We start from the raw sequence: 22,223 nt of genomic DNA, 5'->3' as shown, positions 1-22,223 counted from the left end.
CTTGTAAGTTAATGGTCTAATGTAGACGCTGGATAGTTTCTTGCATGCATAAAAGTCTAAGTCTGTGAACTAACTATGATGAAAATATTGGAATTTAAATTCAATAATTCATAGTATATTTCATATAATAATATATAATTCATGTCTTTGCATTGAATGCATTTAACTTTACTTAAACTTAAAACATGTTAATTCACGTCTGGAGAAAGCGCCGCTTTACATAAACTGTAAAAGAAAAGAAAATTTATTAGTTTACATGCCAAAGTCGCTGATAACTAGCTATGTACAAATAACGATTGCTAACTTAAAGAACGGGTTTGAAAACCACGACTTCTCTTCTTACTTATTCTATCGCCTCACCGGGTATCCGAAATTTTCCTGGAAATACTCCTGTTCCTCCTCTTGGACCACCATGCGTATGCGCATTAGGCATCGCATCCGGTTTTCGAGCGGCCAATCTCGAATGATGTGGGCAATCCCGGACAGCTGACCATCCACTGTATCGGTTGGGTTTTTGAGCTGGCTGGCCAGTTCGATTGAGGCATCACCCACCGTCCGCAAAGCTGCAACCACCTCCTCATTGTATGCAAGATTAACCTCTTGCCAACGCCTTTTAAACCGCCTTGACGCTACATTTGGCGGAGTAGATGGACGAGGCGGTGTGGCATAATGTGACCGTCCAGGTTGCGGTGACGGCACACGCGAGGGTCCAGGTCGAGGTGATGGCACACGCGACGGTCCTGATCGCGGAGACGGCATTCGCGATGGTCGAGGTCGCGGAGACAGCACTCGCGATAGTCCAGGTCGCGGAGATGGCACACGCGACGGTCCAGGCTGCGGTGACGGCATACACGACGGTCCAGGAGAAGGTGTGAGGGCCTCGTCCAACACCTCTATTTCCAAATGAGAAAGCTAAACAAAAAGATACTTTAGTTTAAATATTGATTGACACTTTCTGATTGGGATTACATTCTTGTTTTATTTCTCTTTTTTTCTTTTCGCAGTTACCCACATGCTCCGACGAATGGAAACGAATCGCGCAAGGCTTTCAGGACAAATGGAATTTTCCACATGCAATCGGAGCAATTGATGGAAAACACGTTATGATAAAGTCTCCTCCACATAGTGGAACCGACTATTTTAATTACAGAAGGCATTTTAGCATCGTTCTGCTGGGTGTAGTTGATGCCAACTGTAATTTTATGTATGCAGACATTGGCGCCAAAGGTCGAATATCTGATGGAGGGGTTTTTAAAAACTCAATGCTTTACAAAAAGCTTGAAAGAAATGAATTGGGAATACCAAGCCCTGCACCATTGTACCAAACATCTCGCATCCTCGTCCCCTATATGCTTTTAGGCGACAAAGCCTTTCCTCTAACAAAATACTGCCTTAGGCCATTCAGTGGCTTCACGGAAAGAGGATCGGTAGAGCGTAATTTTAATCTTCGTCATTCAACTGCCAGGCGGTCTGTAGAAATGTCTTTCGGGATACTCTGTGGAAGGTTTCGAGTGTTAAGAAAGCCTATCGAACTGCGTCAGGAAAATGCGAAAAAAGTTATCTTGGCTTCTATTTATTTACATAATTTCATAAGAAGAGATGAGGATGTACGGTGTCAGGATAACCGTCAATTTCTTTCCAATGAAGAAGAGGAAATAAATAACATGCGTGCACTCGAAACAAACAGGTCGCGACCTAATTTGAATATGTTGCAAATTCGGATGCATATTGCAAACTATTTACAAGAAAATTGAATTCAACAATTAATTTTTATAATGAAATTTTTAATAATCATACAATTGAATTTGATTAAAGAGATACTACTAATTGGCTTTAAAAGAGTAATTGCCTTTTAACATGTTTTTTAATATGTAAAATAAAAATATAACTCAAACCATATCCAAAAACCTTTTTCCCTTGTTCATAATTTTAACTTACGGTGTTAACGGTATTTCCACAATCAGTCGTTGCGTCTAAGAACGACATCGCAGCAAAAGCGAACCACCGTGGGTGATCAATTTCATCAGCTCCTGAAAATAAGATATGAAATGTCCATCATAAACATATTGTTATTACTTTCACTTAAAAAATACATACCAGATCCAGTTACCATGCTCCGGTTCAATTTTGAGCGGTACTTCCGGTAAATGGATTGGAGCGATGCCCACTTCTCTTTAAGTTCATCGATTGGTTGGTCCATTTCTGCTGCGATGTCGTTCCACTCATCATTTCTATGATGAATATTTTTGTACTCTGGATGTTGCCGGTTCCAGACCGCCTCATGCCGAAAAACACAATCGATAAACGCAAGCACAACCTCATCACTCATGTAGATCGTCTGGAAAGAGAACATTTTTGTGAGAATATTTGTCGGATCATACGCACCGACAGAGCCGTTTCGATAAAGGGTTTTTTTTTCGGCAGAGTCATTGTTCTGTTTCGCTGAGACCTGGTTAAACAAATCCAGCTCTTGTCGTTAATTGGCAGCAAATTGCTAGCACAACATAAATCATTAGTATACAATTCGTTTATGGACTGCACCAGAATGCGCTTTGCCAGCTTAACAATTACGGTAACTCACAACAACTTCTTGACCTATACGTGCCAGCGAGCTCCAGCTACTGCCAATACCACTGCTGCGAAAATAAGGTTCAATTACTCACGCACTGACCTTACTGAAGTCTAGAGACTAATTTTCTCCTTTGATCAATCATTTCAATCGTCAAACTATACATTCTACCATGCTACGAACATTTTCACAGATTTCATGAGAACCGCGTTGCGGAAATCTGCTCCTATTAAACAGCCCCATCGCGAACCTCCGTGGGGTGACCGCACATTGCTTGCCCTAAAAAAGCGAAACGAGCTGCCACAGCAATTTTTTCAAATCTGTCAGCTAGAAAGAGCCATCTTCGACTAAAAGCCATCCTGGCTAAGTTTTTCTCCTGGTGCAAACGTAACCCACTAAGTCAATAACTTCCGCGCAAACCAATTATACGTCTTCCTACTAGTTGCTAGTTGCTAGATGCAGTTGACTACTTTGTATGGTCATAAACATGGCGCGCGCGCTTCGTTCCTGTGTGTTATAAGACACTGCGCATTTATCAGGATTCACTTCTACGTTCCTGCCTGAACACTGCGACGTCGACCAATACTGGCGGTCACTGAAACCCGGACCCTTTTTCGGCTCTCGAAACCCCCATCATAATATCATCCTTTGACATACCTTCTTTCGTTTTTTCATTGCTGGTTTGATATCTAGAAATTAAACACAAAATTCTTTATCCTGTAATTATATTTTGAAATGCAATATTTACCCATTTTCCGTCTTGATTTGCTCAAATTTAAGGCAAAAGAATTCGAAGTGCACAATGTTTACCTTTTCAAACGGTACACAATAACGCAATGACAACGGAATTTTCCTGCCGCGAAACCGCAGAAATACTGCATGTGGGTATCTTTGCGAAACAGCAACCGGGATAGCCGGCGCGGAAAAGTGACAGTTTGATTGTTATACATCTGTTATACGCAGGCGGAATTCCGCGGCCGCGAAATTCCGGTCCGTGTATTTTCGGCCTTAGGGTGGTTCGCCAGCCCACTGTGCGCCAATAAACGATGCGTAAGATTCAGCCGGATCCGGACCAAAGGCTTTTCTGAGCGCCACCTTTATTGCCTCTGAATCTTTCTTCTTCTCATCGCTCAAGCGATCGTACACCAGGGCTGCTCCGCCATCTAAAAACAGCCCGACAGACAAAGAGAACGAAATTTTCAGGCGAGGGGTAGGTAGAAACACGCGGTGGGGGCCCGGCCCAAGATCGGATCCAAAGTCCGTTGTTTTGGGCTCGAAATTAAAAATGGCGAATGGAGCGCTACCACGGAGAGAATGCGCTCTCTTGCTTGCCTTTAAAATACACGAGGCGCTCTCGCTGTAAAGAACGCTCGCTCGCGCTGTTTCATCGTATTTTCCTCATACCCCTTCCTTCCCGTTTCTTTCGGCTTGCGCAGCGCTGAACTGGTACCCCCTCCCACTTGATTCCAGCGAATTGCGCTGCGCTGGACTGACACCCCCTCCCGCTCGTTTCTTTCGTAGCGCGCTGTGCGCTTCCCTTCATTCGGACTTGGTGCACCCGAATCAAAACAAAAACTTGAACACATCAAACTTGGTTTATATTTTATCACTTTTATTGCAAATAAAGGGGCATTTTCACACATAGCTTCACACAATCTTGCCACAAAATCACACACATTATTTATATAAAAAAAATCGCCGTATTTAAAATAGTCGCCTAACTGCATGGATACCGTTGTTGATGTTCAATACAGCAAACAAATATTAAAATGAAGCAACGCAAATCACACATTTAGGATAAATGATAACAAATAAGCGCAGCTTCATTTCAATGTGCACAACACTTCAACACTTAGCGAAACTTCGATCGCCCGGGACTTAGGCTAACACGCGCGCAGCCTTTCACGGCGAACGCTTGAGCTGAACTGTCGATTTCGTGTGGTGGCAAGAAGGGGAGCGCACAGAGGAACACTCGCTGCACTAGTGCGAGCGAAACACCGATACCCGCATGCCGCTGCGAGAAAACCAAACTGAGCGCGCAGGCTGAAAGTGAACGCACACATTCACACATGTGTAATTGTGTGAGTGCAAAAACTGTGTAGAAACCAAAACACGCTCGCGCCTCCGCGTAATTCCGCGTATTTCCAACCGTCTCCCCATGCTTCTACATGCCCCTCGCCTGAAAGTTGCACACTTTTTCATTCTCATTGCTAGTAGGGAGTGGCAACAGTTCTGCAACATTTTTCACTTTGCGCAATTCTGCAGCCCTATCAAAGCGATCCAGCCATCCGACGATATCACCATCGCCTGTAAAGGGCTTTACGACATCCACAAAGCGAATCTCTGCAGATTCCACCATTTTGTATCAAATGCCGAAATAGCTTGTGATATAGAAATGATGACCACACCGTTTGGTTGTCTTCTGTCTAATGCCCGTTTATTTCACCTTCATGCGGTTTGTAGCTTTGACAGATTGACGTTGTCGGAGCTGTCTGAACCTGAACGTCACTGATTAAAGTGCAGGGCTGCCAAACACCACAAATATTATTAAAAAGTAAAAGAAACTTTTTTGACTTCATTTTAGCGATTAAAATGGATTTTTTCAACATCATTTTAAAAGTCTCATCTCGGCGCTTTTCAGAGCTTCTACACACACCGGCGTGAGAAACCGGTTGTCAATTCTCTCACAGCCATCTCTCACCTGCAGTCTCGGTGTATGTAGAAACGCTCACAGGGTTAAAAAGCTACTTGACTCAACACTATTTACACGCATTACCTGCGTATCTCGGGGACAGCCTGCAATATTTTTTTCACTTCATTCACCCTTCACTTATTGAAACTGAAATTCTTTCTTCGTTGAACATATTGCACCTGCTTACATTGATAATAATCGTAAATTATTATTAGTGTTTTACCCGAAACATAATCCATACGAATATGGAATCCATGGATTATGAAGTATGAAGAAGAAAAACAACTTTACATTACTTGCTCTTGATACTTCGGATGCTTTTTCATTACCGTAGCAATAGACGATGCGCAATCTCAGATTGCGCATATATTTATCTGTCAAAAAAATTTTATATATCTCGGACATATAATCTTGAAAATTTATGCGAGTTAGCACATCGGCATCAAACTGCTGATGCGGCGGGTTGAATAACTTGGGTATCGATATGCTGATCGATATATGCATATCGATACCGTTAGCCGACCGGTCACATTAAGCGTTGGTAACAAATAATGGAAAATAAAGTCAGTTGGTTTCTAGCACTCTAAAGGTCCACTTCTTTCTAGCATCGAAGAAAGAAAAATAACTGGCGCCCGAATAGGGACCTGAAGAAGTTAAACGGGAAGTGTATCAGTCAAAAAAAAAATCCTAACATTAACAGTAGTTAAATCTGTGGTCAAAGGAGCCATTATTAAGACAAAGCGAATTTTGGGACACCGTGGTAAACACCCGATTGCTGCCAGCAGGCCCCCAGTAGTCGAAAGGAATAAAAAGGAAACCCTGCTGTAGCTGCCCAACTTTCCCCCGCGGAAAACTTCATCGATGGAGATCAACTCAAAATTACTGTAAGTATTCAAACAAAAAAATCCGAAATAACCATATTTTGGTGAACAATACAAAGCCTCGGTTTAATTAGTGATCGGTGAATTATAATTGTGACAGTGTAAAGTAAAGTGGAAGCTAAAAAAAAAACAAAAATGACGAATCCCAACTCCGAAATTGTTCTACGATCTTTTGTAGAGATGGGGAAAACCCCTGACTTTTTGAGGGACGTTCCAATTTTTGACGGAAACCCAAACGAACTGATGAATTGGATCTCGGATGTAGAAGATGTTTTTATCATGTATAGGGATCTTCCGGACGATTCGTTGCAGTTCCATTTGGTTGAACGAACAATCAGAAGAAAAGTCCGCGGAGAAGCTTCCGACGTACTAAACGCAAATAATGTAACATGCGCTTGGCATCAGATAAAATCAACACTGATGCTATATTACAAAGATAAGCGTGACGTGAAGACCCTAGACTATGAATTAACGTGTATAAAAAAGGGTTATTCTGAAAGCCTTGCCGGATATTATAGCAGAGTTAATGAATTACTAACCGCTATGATAGAACAAGTTCAAACTGATAGCAAATATTCCCTCCACGCGAACGTTCATATAAATTATTTTAGGGAGAATGCTTTGGACTCATTTATTAGAGGTCTTGAAAAACCGTTATCTACACTGTTAAAAACTGCTGACCCGAAGACCCTTAGCAAAGCATATCAATTTTGCCTTAATTACTTTAATATAGACATTCGATCAGCACCTTATAAGAATCAGTATGGTAATCAAAATTCTTCTAATACTCCTAAGCCAAAAGATCTAGGGTACGAACCGCAACCCTCCAGGGTAGCACCTAGACAAATTGTGTACCAACCAACACCCCCTCCCAGAACAGCCCCTCCAGCTCCAAGTCCAGCTCCACGATACCATCCAGCTCCACATTACGTTCCTAATCACCAATATACAATGAGCCAATGGAGGTAGACCGAAGCACAAATTCAAGAAATATTAATTATGGAAATAGACCCTCGTATGGGGAAAAAAGACCAAGACCTGCATCAAGCCAGGAAGCATGGGTAAAGAGACAAGCTCACCCATTGCAAGCTCATCAAATGGATAGCAATGACTACCATTTACAAGAACAGATCAGGGACCAGTTCACTGATGAATATGATATTACAGAAAACAATCAAAATATAAATTTACAGCACGACCATGATCCGCAAGAGGGATCAAGTAGAAATCATCAGAACCATTTTTTAGAGTGGGAGATGAGTTGGTAGCTCCCTGTCTTCCGTTTATTAAACTCAAAACTACCATTGGAACTTTTTCATTCTTAATAGATACAGGTGCTAATATTAATTTAATAGATCCAAAATTAGCACATTCATACGAACACAGCAAGCCGTACAAATTTTCTATAGGCCAAATTAGTAGTGCAAACAGTAAATTTTCTCCCACATATGCCATTGATATAAATTTTTTCCATCCTAAAATTGATTTTGAAGATCGCTTTTTACTTCACCATTTTCATAATTATTTTTATGGTATAATTGGCAACAGCATGATGAAAGCTTTGGATGCTATAATAGACCTAGGAAAAGATCAAATAACATTAACTAGAAACGGCAACAAGTTTGTTGTCCCAATTTCATATTATTCACCGCATAATCATTCTTCTCACAATTTAATCCGAACATCTCACCTCTCAAAATTGGAGTCAGAAAAACTAAAAAAGGTGTTGGAGAAAAATAGCCATTCATTTTATAAACCAGATACTAAATTAACTTGTACAACTAATAATCCGAATGTGCAATACACACTACGGATAACTCCCCAGTTCATCAAAGAATTTATCCTTACCCTGCTGCATATGCTGACGAAGTAAATAAGCAAGTGGAAAAATTATTAGAAGATGGAATTATTAGACCGTCTCACTCGGCTTGGACATCCCCGGATTGTATGGATTGTACCAAAAAAGTCAGATGCGTCAGGGCAAAAAAAAATCCGAATGGTTATAGATTATCGCATGTTAAATGCCAAAACCATCTCTGAAAAGTACCCAATGTCTGAGATAAACTACGTAATAGACCAATTAAAAGGAAAAAAATATTTTTCAACGTTGGATTTAGCTTCCGGATTCCACCAAATTAAGATGAAAGAATCGGATATCGATAAAACAGCATTCGCTATTAATAATGGCAAATACGAATTCACTAGAATGCCATTTGGCTTAAAAAACGCTCCAGCGATATTCCAAAGAGCGATTGATGATATTTTGCGAAATTTTATTGGAAAGATAAAATACGTCTATATAGATGACGTTATAGTTTTTGGAGATAGTTTGGATAACCATCTAGAAAATTTAGATACAATTTTGAAAACATTAAATAATGCAAGGTTAAAAATTCAATTAGATAAGTCAGAATTCCTTGGTCAAGAGGTAGAATTTCTAGGTTTTATTATTAGCACTGACGGAATAAAACCTAATGAGAACAAAATTGTCGTAATTAATAAATACCCCGTGCCCAAAACTATTATGGATTTGCGTGCATTTTTAGGATTAATGGGCTACTATCGACGATTTGTCAAAGATTTTGCCAAAATAGCAAAACCTCTGATAAACATTTTAAGGGGGAAGGGATCTGACACATCGAAAAAGAAAATTACTTTAGACTCACATGAAATTGAATGTTTTAATAAAATGAAACAAGTATTGTCATCAAGCGATATTTTAATTTATCCAGATTTTAATAAGCCATTTATTTTAACAACAGACGCCTCAAATTTCGCAATAGGATCTGTTCTCTCTCAAGGTGAATTAGGCAAAGACAAACCAATCCACTTCGCCTCAAGAACCTTATCGAGGACAGAAGAGAAATATTCAGCTCCCGAGAAAGAGATGCTTGATATTTTTTGGTCATTGCAAACGTTCCGTAACTATCTTTATGGAGCGAAAGTTAAAATAGTAACCGATCATCAACCCCTGACTTTTGCACTATCACCGAAAAATACGAATGCCAAATTAAAGCGTTGGAAAGCTTATTTGGAAGAACATGATCATGAGATTTTATACAAGCCTGGCAAAGGAAATGTTGTGGCTGATGCCCTCAGTAGAATAGTATTCTCTGTGTCTGGCACACAACATTCTGCAGAAACTAGCCAAGATTTCTACATTATCTCTTCAGAAGCCCCATTAAATCTTTTTCAGAATCAGATCATACTAAAGGAAGCGAAACCGAAAACAGTATTCGAAAACCCTTTCCCAAATTTTAAACGAACTATCATTTATACAGATACATTAACTGAATCCTCTTTTTTACAGATTCTTAAGGATCATTTCATATTAACAAAAATAAACGGTATTTTAACGAGCGAAGAAATTATGGGTAAATTTCAAGATGTTTATAGAAAGTTTTATGGAAATCAGAAACTCCTTAAAATCCGTTTTACACAAAAGCTCTTGGAAGATGTATCGGACGAAAATATACAAATGAATATAATTACGGCAGTGCATAACAGGGCACACCGTGGAGCCCAGGAAAATAAGTCGCAAATTTTACGCAAATACTATTTTACCAAGATGCAAGCCAAAATAAAAAAAAAAATGTTTCTAATTGCAGTACATGCAATGAAAACAAATACGATCGTAACCCGATAAAATTTCTTCAATAAAACACTCCCATACCAAAAGCACCATTTGAGATTGCTCACATTGATGTGCTTTTTTTGGAAAAACATTTTTTCCTCACCTACATCGATAAGTTTTCAAAATTTGCCCAAGTTAAGTTGATTCAATCGCGAGCAGCCGTTGATATAGTTCCAGTTGTAAAGGCGGTACTTTGTTAAAATTGCCTTTACAGCTGGAACTATATCAACGGCTGCTCGGCCCCGTCAAAAATATTAGTTATGGATGGTGGAAAATCATTCGGCACTCAGGATTTAACCAACTTCTATAAAGGCCACAAAATTCAGACCTACTTAACCGCTACTGGTCGAAGCGAGATGAACGGTACGATAGAAAGATTTCACTCAACCTTACTCGAAATTTATCGTATTACAAAATCCGAACAAAAAGATATGCCCATCCCTGACCTTGTCCAATCCTCAGTTCATAAATACAATTCATCAATCCATTCCACAACTAAACATACTCCATATGAAACTATCCTACCTTCCTTACGGTCATCTGATATTTGCGAGAACGTCCATAAGAATTTAAATGCCAAGCAGAAATACGATCTTTTGCTATACAATAAAAACAAAAGGGAGATAACAATACCAATTGCTAAAACAATTTATGAAAAGACTAGGGCTAGATTAAAACACAAACCAAGATACAAAAAGATTAAAGTTAAAAATGTTAATAGGAGCACAATTACAACCGAAGAATCTCGCAAAGTTCATAAAAATGACCTAAAAATTAGATAACGGTCGATGGCACCTTTATACTAACTTCAGATAACTTTTCCTTTTTTATTACAGTTTACTCCTTTCATTATGCTACCTATATCCATCCAACGGACAGAATATATCCATAGATAAAGTAGACAATCAACCGATAATAGGAATTGATGTAGGGCCTGCAAGAATTAAAATTGATAGTTATCATTATGTTCACCATTTCAATATCACTGCATACAAAAGTTATTTTCAGACAATAAGGTACGATTTCGAAAAAATAGCCCCAACTCAGTTTACACCGATAATAAAAAAAATCAATTAGATCATTTGAACACCCTCCTTAGAAAGCTCTCTCCAGTCAATCGTTTTAAACGTTGGGATTCCGTTGGTACTGTTTGGAAGTATTTAGCAGGGAACCCTGACGCTAATGACCTTAGAATAATAAACAGCAGTTTAAACGACCTGATAGATAACAACAACAAACAAATAACCATAAATAGACAGTTTAATAACAAAATTAAAGAGTTAGCTTTTAACACAGTCAAGGTTATAGAGCAATCAAATTCATTAGAAACCCATTCAATTGTTATATATATGCACTTAGAAAAAATTATAGAATCTGTTCAAGGAATTATCGATAGTATAGAGTCACACAGTCCATCGCTTAATGCACCAGACGACAGCGGTCTCCAGTGACAAGCGACCGTGGGACCGTGCGGAAGCGTTTTTCAGAACTCCCGATCCCATAAAGTCGATTCCGACTTATGACGGAAACAAGAAACAATTATCAGCGTGGCTGAGCACAGCCGAAAACACGCTAAACATTTTTAAAAATTTAGTTCCAGAACCGCAATTTAATATCTTTGTAACAGCAATTATTAATAAAATAGAGGGAAAAGCCAAGGATATAATATGCCTAGCAGGAAACCCCCAAAATTTTGACGAAATCAAAGTGATTTTAACAAACGCCTTAGGAGATCGTCAAGAAATGACTTATTACAAAAGTCAACTCTGGCAAACAAAGATGACGGAGAACATGACCATTCATAAATATTATAGTAATATTAATGAAATACTCCAAAATATTAAATTCCAGGCAAAGCAGAAAAAAAAGTTTCGCAATAATTGGGATGCGATAAACGCATTTATTGACGAAGATGGGTTAGCCGCCTTTTTATCCGGCTTGAAACAGCCATACTTTGGGTATGCGCAAGCCGCGTGTCCAGAGGATTTAGAGGCAGCATACGCCTTTGTATGCAAATTTAGATGTAATGAAGCCACCGCTAACGCGGAACTACAAAGGACAAAAGAAAGAAAAGAATTTTCTAAAGAACATTTTTATCAGAACCATCCCATTAAGGTAACTAGAGATGGGAAACAGTTTTCGAAAAACTACGAAACAAAACCGAAAGATAAATTTCTTGCAACTTATCGTTCTAACGATAAAAATGAAATCAAACAATCGTTTCCACAACCAATGGAAGTGGAATCTACAAAAAGGAAATTAACATTAAATCGAAAGCAGCTTCATAATAATGAAGTGCATCATACTGATAGCCCATCCGAGTCAGAAGAAGAAGAAGATGGAAACGTGGATTTGAATTTGTGTTGGGTACAAAAGACACACAGAATAACTTAGACTATTTGCCCTACATAAGTAGCACGAATACAAAAACAAATAAGACTATTAATCTACTAATCGATACCGGGGCAAATAAAAACATAATTTCTCCAGGTATTATAGAAAATTGCATCCCTAAGAAAAACAAAAGCATTAAAAATGTTGCTGGAACTTACAATATCAAAGAAAAGGGGAAAGCTAATCTTATCGGTTGCAATCTTCCAGCACAAACTTATTGCGTGTTAAAGTTTCACAATTTTTTCGATGGCCTAATAGGATCGGAAGAATTGGCAAAGAACAGAGCGATAATAAATTACAATACCGAAGAAATTGAAATTATAGGCAATAAATTGTCATTTAAAAAGTATTTCCCAGCAAAGAAATTGTTCGCCTATTCTGCAGAAATTGCTACGACAAAAGATGGTGATTGGTTTGTTCCAAGTTTCATGAAACTTACTGACTCAACAATCATTGAGCCCGGACTATATAATTCAAATAAAGGAAAAACCACAGTAAGAATTCTTACAAGTAAAAAGACGAAACCAACGTTTACTAGCTTATTGGACATAAAAGTAAACAATTTTGAAACCATAACGCCGATACCGATAGCATCAAAAAACAGATTATCTGAGGATGACCCGAATAAATGCATACGAACAAATCACTTGTCAGAATTTGAGAAGGACAAACTTTTCAAAACAATTTTGGAAAATCAAAAGGTTATTCTGAAAGCAGGAGAGAAATTAACAGCCACTCCAGAAATTCAACACAAAATTCCTACGATAGATAACCAACCAGTTTACACCAAAACGTATAGGTTCCCTTTCTCATTTAAGAAAGATGTTGAGGAACAAATTAATGAACTTCTCAAAAATGGTATCATAAGCCATTCAGCTAGCCCATATTCTTCTCCTATTTGGGTAGTCCCCAAGAAAGGTGACGCGTCAGGCAAACGGAAAATTAGGATAGTAATAGATTAAAGGAAATTAAATGAGAAAACGATTAGTGAAAAATTTCGGATCCCACAGATCGAAGAAATTTTAGACAGTTTGGGAAAAGCTAATTATTTCACTACAATTGATTTACAATCCGGATTCCACCAGATAGAAATGGACCCAAAGGATAAAGAAAAAACCGCATTTTCCACTGCATTAGGACATTTCCATTTCAATAGAATGCCGTTTGGATTGAAAAATGCACCCGCTACATTCCAACGCGCAAAGAATAACATTGTACGAGATTGCATTGAAACCATCGCCTTTGTTTACCTTGATGACATAATCGTGATAGGAAGCGACATAAAATCGCATTTGGACAACTTATCAAAAATTCTCAAAAGGCTTGCCGATTTTAATTTGAAAATACAGTTAGACAAATGTGAGTTTATGAAAAGGGAAACCGAATTTCTCGGACATGTTATCACACAAGACGGAATAAAACCTGACCCAGAAAAAATAAAAAAAAAATATTAGATTGGAAATTACCCGAAAATGCTAAACAAATTAAGCAATTTCTTGGACTTTCAGGATATTATAGGAAATTTATTAAAGATTATTCTAAGATTGTAAAACCAATAACAAAATATCTCAAGAAAAATCAAACTTTAGACGTAACAGACGAAGAATATAAGAAAGCGTTCTCAACAATCAAAAAAATCATATCATCGGATCAAATACTAGCCTATCCAGATTTTGCTTCACCATTTATTTTAACCACAGATGCAAGCAACTATGCAATAGGAGCCGTACTGTCACAAATTCAAGACAAACTAGAACGACCAATCGCATTTGCAAGTCGCACACTTACAAAGTGTGAGACCAATTATAGTACCATAGAAAAAGAAGCATTGGCCATAATATGGGGTATCAATAAATTTAAACCATACCTGTATGGTAACAAATTCACCCTTTTTACAGACCATAAACCATTGCAGTACATAAAAAACTGTAACAAAAATTTAAAGATTCTTAATTGGAGAATTGAACTAGAGAATTATGACTACACCATCATGTACAAGGAAGGAAAGACAAATGTCGTGGCAGATGCCTTGAGCAGAAAAATAGAATGTAACAAAAACGAAACTAATCGATTTTTTTCTATTACAGATACGGAAGACAGCCAAAGTGAAGAGAACAATAATCCTCTTCTCGATGAAAACCATAACCCATCGCATGAAGAAAACAATATCCCTTCTTTTTTTTTAGCTCACAACAACACAAACGGTTCAGAGAATATGATAATACAATCATCTTCATTACAAACGATTCATTCAGCGGAAGATTCGTCAGATTTCTACATTCATTCAAGTCTGAGACCAGTGAACTACTACAAAAACCAAATCATTTTTAAAATTGACCATTCTAGTTCGATCAGTGTAGAGTCCCCTTTCGGAAACATCAAAAGAACGATAGTCATTCAACCAGAATTCACAATACAGGATATAACGGGCTACTAACTGAAATATCATAACGGAAAACAAACTGGAATACTCGCACCTGAAATGTTGATACAAACTATTCAAGAAGCATTCAAAAGAAATTTAAAAGTTAAAGAACATTTTGTAATGTGCTTCTTTCTAGTAGAAGACGTCATAGAAACAAACAGGCAAAACCTATTAATATCAACAGAACACAATCGTGCTCACAGAGGAATCACTGAGGTAGAAGCTAAATTAAAAAGATCTTACTTTTTCCCAAAAATGCAGCAACGCATAAAACAATTCACAAATAGTTGCGAAGTGTGTAATACACATAAATACGAGCGAAAGCCTTACAACATTAAAATAAGCCCAAGGCCTATAACAGAAAAGCCGCTAGATAGAGTGCATATAGATATTTTCATAATAAACCACGAAAGCTTTCTCTCTGTAATAGACGCTTTTTCAAAACTCCTCCAAATGTATTCACTTAAACATAAAAACCTAATAGATGTACAAAAGGCTATGACAAAATATTTTAGCACCTTCGGTTCACCACGTCAAATTATAACGGACCATGAGACAACTTTCCGCTCACTTCAATTTAAAAAATTTTCTAACCCAGTTAGGTACTTCTTTAGAATACGCATCTTCATCGGAGTCCAACGGCCAGATAGAAAGAACCCATTCAACAATAATAGAATTGTACAATACCAATAAGCACAAATTTCCACGTGCAGGAACAAAACAGCTAGTAAAAATCGCCGTAACTCTGTACAACTCTGTACAAATTTACACCTAATGAAATAATGTTCAACCAAAATAGTGAACTAAACCCAGAACAGATCAGAAGCAATGCGCAGAAAATTTTTGAGGAAGTCAAAAACAACCTCCTTAGGTCACATAATAGAGTAATTAAATCTAATTCAACAAAAGAAAATCCGCCTAAGATTGATGAGAATCAGGACGTGTTTGTACTACCAAATATAAGAACCAAAACCCAACCGAGAGCTCATAAAACTACAGCACATCAAATAACTGATAAAACATTCAAAAATATTAGAGACATAAAACGAAACAAAAGCAAGATAAAAAGATTCAAGAAAAATACCTAATTTATAAATTTTACTGTGTATCTTTACAGATGATTTTAGTTCTGATTTCAACAATCATGTTTTTAACGGCAAATGCAACCACAAGCAAGCTAGAAATACGCAACATAGGAAATGATCCCTTACTTTTGATTAAAAGAAAAGAATGTAAAATCGTAACTGGAGTTATTAAAGTAGTTCATCCCATTAATCTGACAGTAATAGCAGAAAGCATAACGAAATTCAACAATATCGCTAAAAGCTTAGATAAAAAATTACCATTGACCAAGATAGCCACTCGCTGAGTCGAAACATTAATGTACAATTTTTATGAAATCAAGCCACTAGAGCGAAATAAGAAAAAACGTTGGGACACCTTGGGAGCAGCATGGAAATGGCTAGCAGGTTCACCAGACGCAGGCGATCTTCGGCTCATCAATACATCAATGAATGAACTCATTTCTGCTAACAATCTACAAGTCCAAATCAACGACATGCTAAACGTACGGATTCAAAAGCTGGTGGATACCATAGAAGAAATAACGAAACAATCCTTACTGAACAATATCATAATGAAAGAGTACGAAACGATATTGTTTCTTCTAAATGTAGAAAGCCTCAACTCTATAATTCTAGAAATCCAGGATGCCATACTAAAGGCAAAAGCAAACATACCATACAACAAACTTCTATCATTCAGGGAAAAATTATTGATTGAATCGATAATTCAAAAACAAGGAATATCAACTTCCTTTCCAGAAGAAGCGCTTGCCTACGTCACTACGAAAATAGCAACAAAAAAAGATATTCTTTTGTACATCATTGAAGTACCACAATTAGAAACCGGTGTTTCCGATATAATCACCATACATCCGCTTATCATCAATGGTACTAGAATAGTGAATTTCCCTACAAGAATCATAAAGACAGCAGAAAAGTTATACACCACATCAAAACCAAACGATTTTGTCCAGTACCAAGAGTACCTTCAAGAGATTTATGACGAATGTTCAGTCTCCATTATACAAGGGAAAGTCAGTCAGTGCCACATTACAAATGACAACAACACACTTATCGATCTAATTGCCCAAAATAAGGTGTTAATCAACAATGCATATAAGCTCTTACTCCGTTCTGATTGTGGACCGCATGACCGCTACATATCTGGTAACAGTCTGTTGACGTTTAATAATTGTAGCGTAACCCTTAACAATCGGACATTCGTTTCTAAATCAATATTATCCACCGAAGAAGATATACAAGGAGCTTTTCTAAACTTGGAAGTTAACAGAAGCATCTCACTCAACCTGCAGACCCTGAAGGAAGAAAACATGATACACAGAAAAATGATAGATCATTTGAAACTGTCACAGTATGAGCATAAAAACTGGATATTAAGCATTATTGGAGGTCTTTCGATAACTACAACAAGCTTGATTATACTAATAGCCTACATGTGCCTATGCCAGAAGAAGATAGTACGAAAGCATCGTTGCAGAAAACATAAGAATAGCCAAGGCCGAGGACGTCCTTCTTCAACCCCCGGAGAAGTCACACAGTCCATCGCTTAATGCACCAGACGACAGCGGTCTCCAGTGACAAGCGACCGTGGGACCAGACGACAGCGGTCTCCAGTTGCAAGTCAGCGCAACGCGGCTCCCGCAGGCCACCTGGGCTTGAAGCGTGTTTACCGGTAGTTGTAATTTGGAGTTAGAATAAACAGGTTCTCTCTACTTAGACTCATTATTATAGTTTGGACAAAAGCGAATATTGTTAATGAAAAGATTTTGTCAGATTTGGAAATGAATTTGCTAGAAAAAACCTTACAATCTGAAAACATACCCTTCACAACGAAAGCTGAAGCTCTCACGTTCATCGAAACCTCAATCGCCACCAATAATCGCGAAATAGTTTTGCTACTAAAAACCCCCAAACTCGACCCCAGAATCTTCCGTAAAGTCAAAATCTATCCTGTGTTGTACCATCAAGGGCGAATCCACCTGGACCACACATCATACGTCATTAACGGAAACATTAGCTACATGGTAAACAGTCTCAATCAATACGTATATTCCATGAGTGAAGTCAATCAAGATCGATCAGAATGTGTACCAAGGTTAATTGGAGGACAACAAGCTTCATGCAATTTTACAAAACAGCCACGTACATTTGAAGCGTTTCGAGTAGGCGACCAAGCCGTGTTGATCAACTCAATCCAAAATTTCTCGCTTTTCAACAATTGCGGAACCAGCAATAGAACGTTAAAGGAATCATTCGTCGTCAGAACAAACTCATGCGACGTATGGATAAATGATGTACAATTCTCATCGAAGGTGGTAGAAATGATAGGCGAGCTCTCGTTATATCAGTTGGACGGAATAGTCATCAATAAGCAGCACGAGGTTATCAATATATCTATCGAACACCTTCTAGACCTACACCTTGAAACAAGGAAAGAACTCGAGCACATTCGTTTAGAGAACCAATCGCTATCCATCACCTGGCCATCCATAAGCCTTTTGGGAGGAACGTCGATCCCTCTTGTCATATGCATTGTAATTTTGCTGGTATGTAGAAGAAAAGCAATAGCTAGAGTTGATTTGACGATCGCACCTGCAAAGCTGCCTACACAACGTTTCCACACCGTAGCTATGTTCCGGGGACGTCAACAACATACAGGGTTTACCTAGCCAATCCGGCATCGTCAAAGCGTTATCGGTCGCCGTAAATACTTTTTCGGGCGACGTAAACCCTCAATTGGGCACTGTCATTTCTATTCGGGCCTTGTGAAGTATAAATCGGGCATAGTACAGAATGAAAGCGTCCTACTCTTGAAGGTGTCAAATCAGTAGCTTCGGTGTGTTTGATCCATCAAGTTGTTTAAAAATACGTATTTTGCATGTTGTTTAACTTATTATGTATTATTTTAAAATGTTTACCTAATTAAATCACCAAACATATTAAATATTAAAAAAAAAAACCAAATTGCATTGTACGGGTTTAAATTAAAAAAATTAAAAAAGGAATTTTAATAATTTTTTTATTTGATTAAACCTAAAAATAGTGAATTTTCTTACATATCAGTTCAACTACTAGCAAAAAAGTATTGTTTTACAGCTAGAAAGCAACAAAATATAAAGTAGGCCCAATTCATTCTGTACTTTGCCCGATTCATACTTCACAAGGCCCGAATAGAAATGACAGTGCCCAATTGAGGGTTTACGTCGCCCGAAAAAGTATTTACGGCGACCGATAACGCTTTGACGATGCCGGATTGGCTAGGTAAACCCTGTAAGGAAGGGCGAGTTAGCACATCGGCATCAAACTGCTGATGCGGCGGGTTGAATAACTTGGGTATCGATATGCTGATCGATATATGCATATCGATACCGTTAGCCGACCGGTCACATTAAGCGTTGGTAACAAATAATGGAAAATAAAGTCAGTTGGTTTCTAGCACTCGAAAGGTCCACTTCTTTCTAGCATCGAAGAAAGAAAAATAACTTGCGCAATCTTGGCGCAGTCTGAAATTGTATGGAAATGACGTTTATAGCTCAGGGTTGGCTACGCGAAATGACATATGTTTTGATAAAACGAATATATGCGCAATCTGAGATTGCGCATCGTGTATTAATACGGTTATGCTTAACTATCAATTTTGACGCGATCGTTTGACACCCCGTCTATGTCCAGCTAACATGTCCGCCAGCTGCTCACTCTTGTCACTCATTTGTCTCGTACCAAGTGTAAACTGATCACTTTTTGCGTTGTACCGTGCACCGACAGCACGTCCGTACATTAACAGCTGGCTTCGCGGTACACCCAGCGATCTGTGCAGCGTTTCCACAACCAGCGCTTCTTGCCTCTCCATCGCAAACGCAAGAGCCAGATAGTACATGAGCGCCTTGATGTGCGTGTACTTCGTCACCTGGAAGCGCGTGCTCGTCTCCTTCCGAACGGACTGCAGGAAGCTGTGCCGAATCGGCTCGTCGAGCACATTGGTAAAGACCGAGAGGTGCTCCTGTTTAAATGCCATTTGATATGCCTTGGGGCCAAGCAGCCGGACCAACACGTCCATGTACAGACAGATCCGGACTGTGGCTAAGTTTGCTTGGTCTGCCGGTTCGCTCGACTGCATTGCCGCCTTCACCTTGTTTTCGAGGTAAGCATTAGCCATCTCCAAGTCCTCGGCAGGTACCTGCAGCAGCTGCCGGGCCGGTTCCAGAAGTTTTTGCCACACTTCCAACCCTATAAGCTGCTTGGCATCGTAAAGATCTCGGAGCGATTTTGCGTCCGGCTTTGATTTGGCTAGCAGCTCGCGCTGCAGTACATCGCCCATCGTGTTGCCGGACTGTGAGGACAGGTCCGTTACAGTACCCTCGGACGATGCCGCCGTTGCAGACGGCTCCTTCGGCACCGTCTCGGCAATTGTTCGCTCCAGCTTCTCTTCCATCACTGACATGTCCATTCGCTTGTTCATCAGGAGGAGGTTTCGACGGCCCAGCCGGGCATTAAATTTGCTCTGCAGTCGTAGCAGCTGTCGCAAGTCCAACTCGGCAGTAGTCTGTCCGTCACCTGCCGGTCGGTCCAGACTGATGTGCTTCAGAGTGGTGGCTCGCACCTCGTATAGCCGCATTTTGCCCGTTTCCTTGTTGCGTCGGGCCACGTACGTACGCAGCAAGTCGGCCGGCGCCGATTCAAGTGTGTCGTCGGTCGGAACGTGAATCTGCCCGATGTACAGCTTCTTCTCACCAGATACCAGCAACATGTTGCCGACCTTGTCGTCCACCTTCGAGATGGTGGGGTCATACGCTAGCAAACACTTCATGTCATGCTGCCGGGGCTCGAGATAAGTTTCGTAGTTTTCCACTGCAAAATAAATTACCTATGAAGCAGGCGACATTGCTAGAAATAGGAAGGCTTCAAGCTGCTTACGTATCACCGGATGGTTCTCGCTAGAAGTCTGACAGACAATATTAACAATTTTGTTCGACATTTTTATCCCACCACGTGCTTTGCTGTTGATTGAAGGTTGGTGGCCACTAAACAAAAATTTACGATTTCGCGCTGCCTCTTCACTACATCCACGCCCCGCGCTAGGGTTTATTTAGAATATTTCAGGGATTTGCTTCAGAAAATAGTTCTAACGTCGCACTGCATTTTAGCGCAGATCTAGCAGACAGACATCGCTGTATTAAAGCAGTGTTATCGGATGCTTTAACACCAATCGAACACGACTTCTTCATCTGATACCCAAGGTGGATTCAAAATATCAGGTGGTGAAATCAAGGTGGATTAAAAATTTCAGGTGGTGGAATCTAGAGCATTTTGACAATTCGTCACAAGACGTAAGGTCCCCAGGATTCAAACGTCACATGACGTAAGGTCAGGATTCTAACGTCGTTTACATATATTTATTACAGAGTTTTACAAGTCAGAATAGAATGTCAGCAAAACAATTTCAGAAGCTCAAGATGCAGTTTAGCTGTCAAAAGTTGTTGTTTCACCGCACCGATGCTATTTTCAATAGCGCAATTTGATTTTTAAATCGCTCGAGTTGTTTTTTTAGAGGCCTTTCGCATCGTTTTGCAAATTCAAACACTCATTTTTAGATTATATGATTGAGATCAATGCTTTTATTCATTTAAGCATTATATTTATGAAATATTACGTATTTATGGTAAAAATGGCGATTTTCTGTGCAAGAAGCTACATAAACATTGTACATGTTTACATACGCAAGTGCTCGTAGCTTTTTGCACAGAAACACTCATTTTTTACAATAAATACGTAATGTTTCATAAATATAACGCTAGAAATGCACTAAATAATTGATTTGTAAACAAATAATCTAAAAATGAGTGTTTGAATTTGCAAAACGATGCGAAAGGCCTCTAAAAAAACAACTCGAGCGAATTAAAAATCAAATTGCGCTATTGAAAATAGCATCGGTGCGGTGAAACAACAACTTTTGACAGCTAAACTGCATCTTGAGCTTCTGAAATTGTTTTGCTGACATTCGATTCTGACTTGTAAAACCCTGTACAGTCTTTCCCCGAGTTACGCGAATAATGCGTTCCGGAGACATTCGCGTATCTCGGATTTTCGCGTAAGTCGAATATCACATGTTACAGCAAAAATATACTTTATTTATCATAATTTTTGATTGAATTTAGTTCATTTATGTAATTTAATACTTATTTGATGCAATTGGTGTAGAAAATTTGGTTATTTATCGGTAATTATTTTTCATTTGACAATTGATGGAGAAAATTGTACTGATTTGACATCTGAACTGTCAAAAATAAAAATTCGCGTAACTCGAATTCACGTAACTCGAGTGTCGCGTAACTCGGGGAAAGACTGTATGATAATACAATTTATTTACCACATTTTTTCGATCAAATATACTTTGAAAATATATTTTGAGCTTTGCGAGATCTTATTTAACAATAAAACATAAATTAAAATGTGTTATTTCGTGTTATTTCGTGAATTTATTGCATTATTCATGGTGTTTTCGACACGTTTGAGGATAAAAACTAAGAAATCAATTTTATTTCC

At 38.8% G+C, this 22,223-nt stretch overlaps 3 protein-coding genes across 4 annotated transcripts; 1 reads left to right on the top strand and 2 right to left on the bottom strand.

Moving 5' to 3' along the window:
• Positions 1-93: 93 nt before the first annotated feature.
• Positions 94-17,637, bottom strand: LOC133391236 (uncharacterized). 2 transcript variants are annotated; one of them, XM_061643375.1, is made up of 6 exons: positions 3,318-15,989; positions 3,227-3,258; positions 2,098-2,338; positions 1,939-2,030; positions 361-912; positions 94-225 (listed from the first exon to the last, which is right to left on the bottom strand). In XM_061643375.1, exons 1-6 carry the CDS (start codon positions 3,319-3,321, stop codon positions 217-219), a joined length of 930 nt encoding a protein of 309 aa, XP_061499359.1. In that variant the 5' UTR covers positions 3,322-15,989; the 3' UTR covers positions 94-216. The 2 variants fall into 2 exon arrangements, with proteins under 2 accessions (XP_061499359.1, XP_061499365.1); XM_061643381.1 differs by lacking the exons at positions 3,227-3,258; positions 3,318-15,989 and adding an exon at positions 17,502-17,637.
• Positions 17,006-18,960, top strand: LOC133391265 (uncharacterized). Its single transcript, XM_061643688.1, has 2 exons — positions 17,006-17,031; positions 17,383-18,960. Exons 1-2 carry the CDS (start codon positions 17,006-17,008, stop codon positions 18,347-18,349), a joined length of 993 nt encoding a protein of 330 aa, XP_061499672.1. The 3' UTR covers positions 18,350-18,960.
• A 224-nt stretch (positions 18,961-19,184) lies between these two features.
• LOC1270539 (uncharacterized) lies at positions 19,185-20,946 on the bottom strand. Its single transcript, XM_309247.4, has 2 exons — positions 20,595-20,946; positions 19,185-20,528 (listed from the first exon to the last, which is right to left on the bottom strand). Exons 1-2 carry the CDS (start codon positions 20,653-20,655, stop codon positions 19,312-19,314), a joined length of 1,278 nt encoding a protein of 425 aa, XP_309247.4. The 5' UTR covers positions 20,656-20,946; the 3' UTR covers positions 19,185-19,311.
• Between the last annotated feature and the right edge of the window lie 1,277 nt (positions 20,947-22,223).

Source organism: Anopheles gambiae, chromosome X, assembly GCF_943734735.2.
Source record: "Anopheles gambiae chromosome X, idAnoGambNW_F1_1, whole genome shotgun sequence".
In the NCBI taxonomy this organism is placed as follows: domain Eukaryota; kingdom Metazoa; phylum Arthropoda; class Insecta; order Diptera; family Culicidae; genus Anopheles; species Anopheles gambiae.
The sequence above is the reverse complement of the archived record's forward strand: the minus strand, read 5'-3'. Positions and strand labels throughout refer to the sequence as shown.

Coding starts and splice junctions, on each gene's coding strand:
- LOC1270539 (XM_309247.4), bottom strand. CDS start 20,655: ATGTCGAACAAAATTGTTAATATTGTCTGTCAGACTTCTAGCGAGAAC. Junction 20,529..20,594: donor CGAGAACCATCCGGTGATAC/GTAAGCAGCTTG, acceptor TTTATTTTGCAG/TGGAAAACTACGAAACTTAT.
- LOC133391265 (XM_061643688.1), top strand. CDS start 17,006: ATGATAGATCATTTGAAACTGTCACA. Junction 17,032..17,382: donor GATCATTTGAAACTGTCACA/GTATGAGCATAA, acceptor TAGAATAAACAG/GTTCTCTCTACTTAGACTCA.
- LOC133391236 (XM_061643375.1), bottom strand. Junction 2,339..3,226: donor CAATGAAAAAACGAAAGAAG/GTATGTCAAAGG, acceptor TTCTCTTTCCAG/ACGATCTACATGAGTGATGA. Junction 913..1,938: donor GTGGAAATACCGTTAACACC/GTAAGTTAAAAT, acceptor CTTTTTGTTTAG/CTTTCTCATTTGGAAATAGA.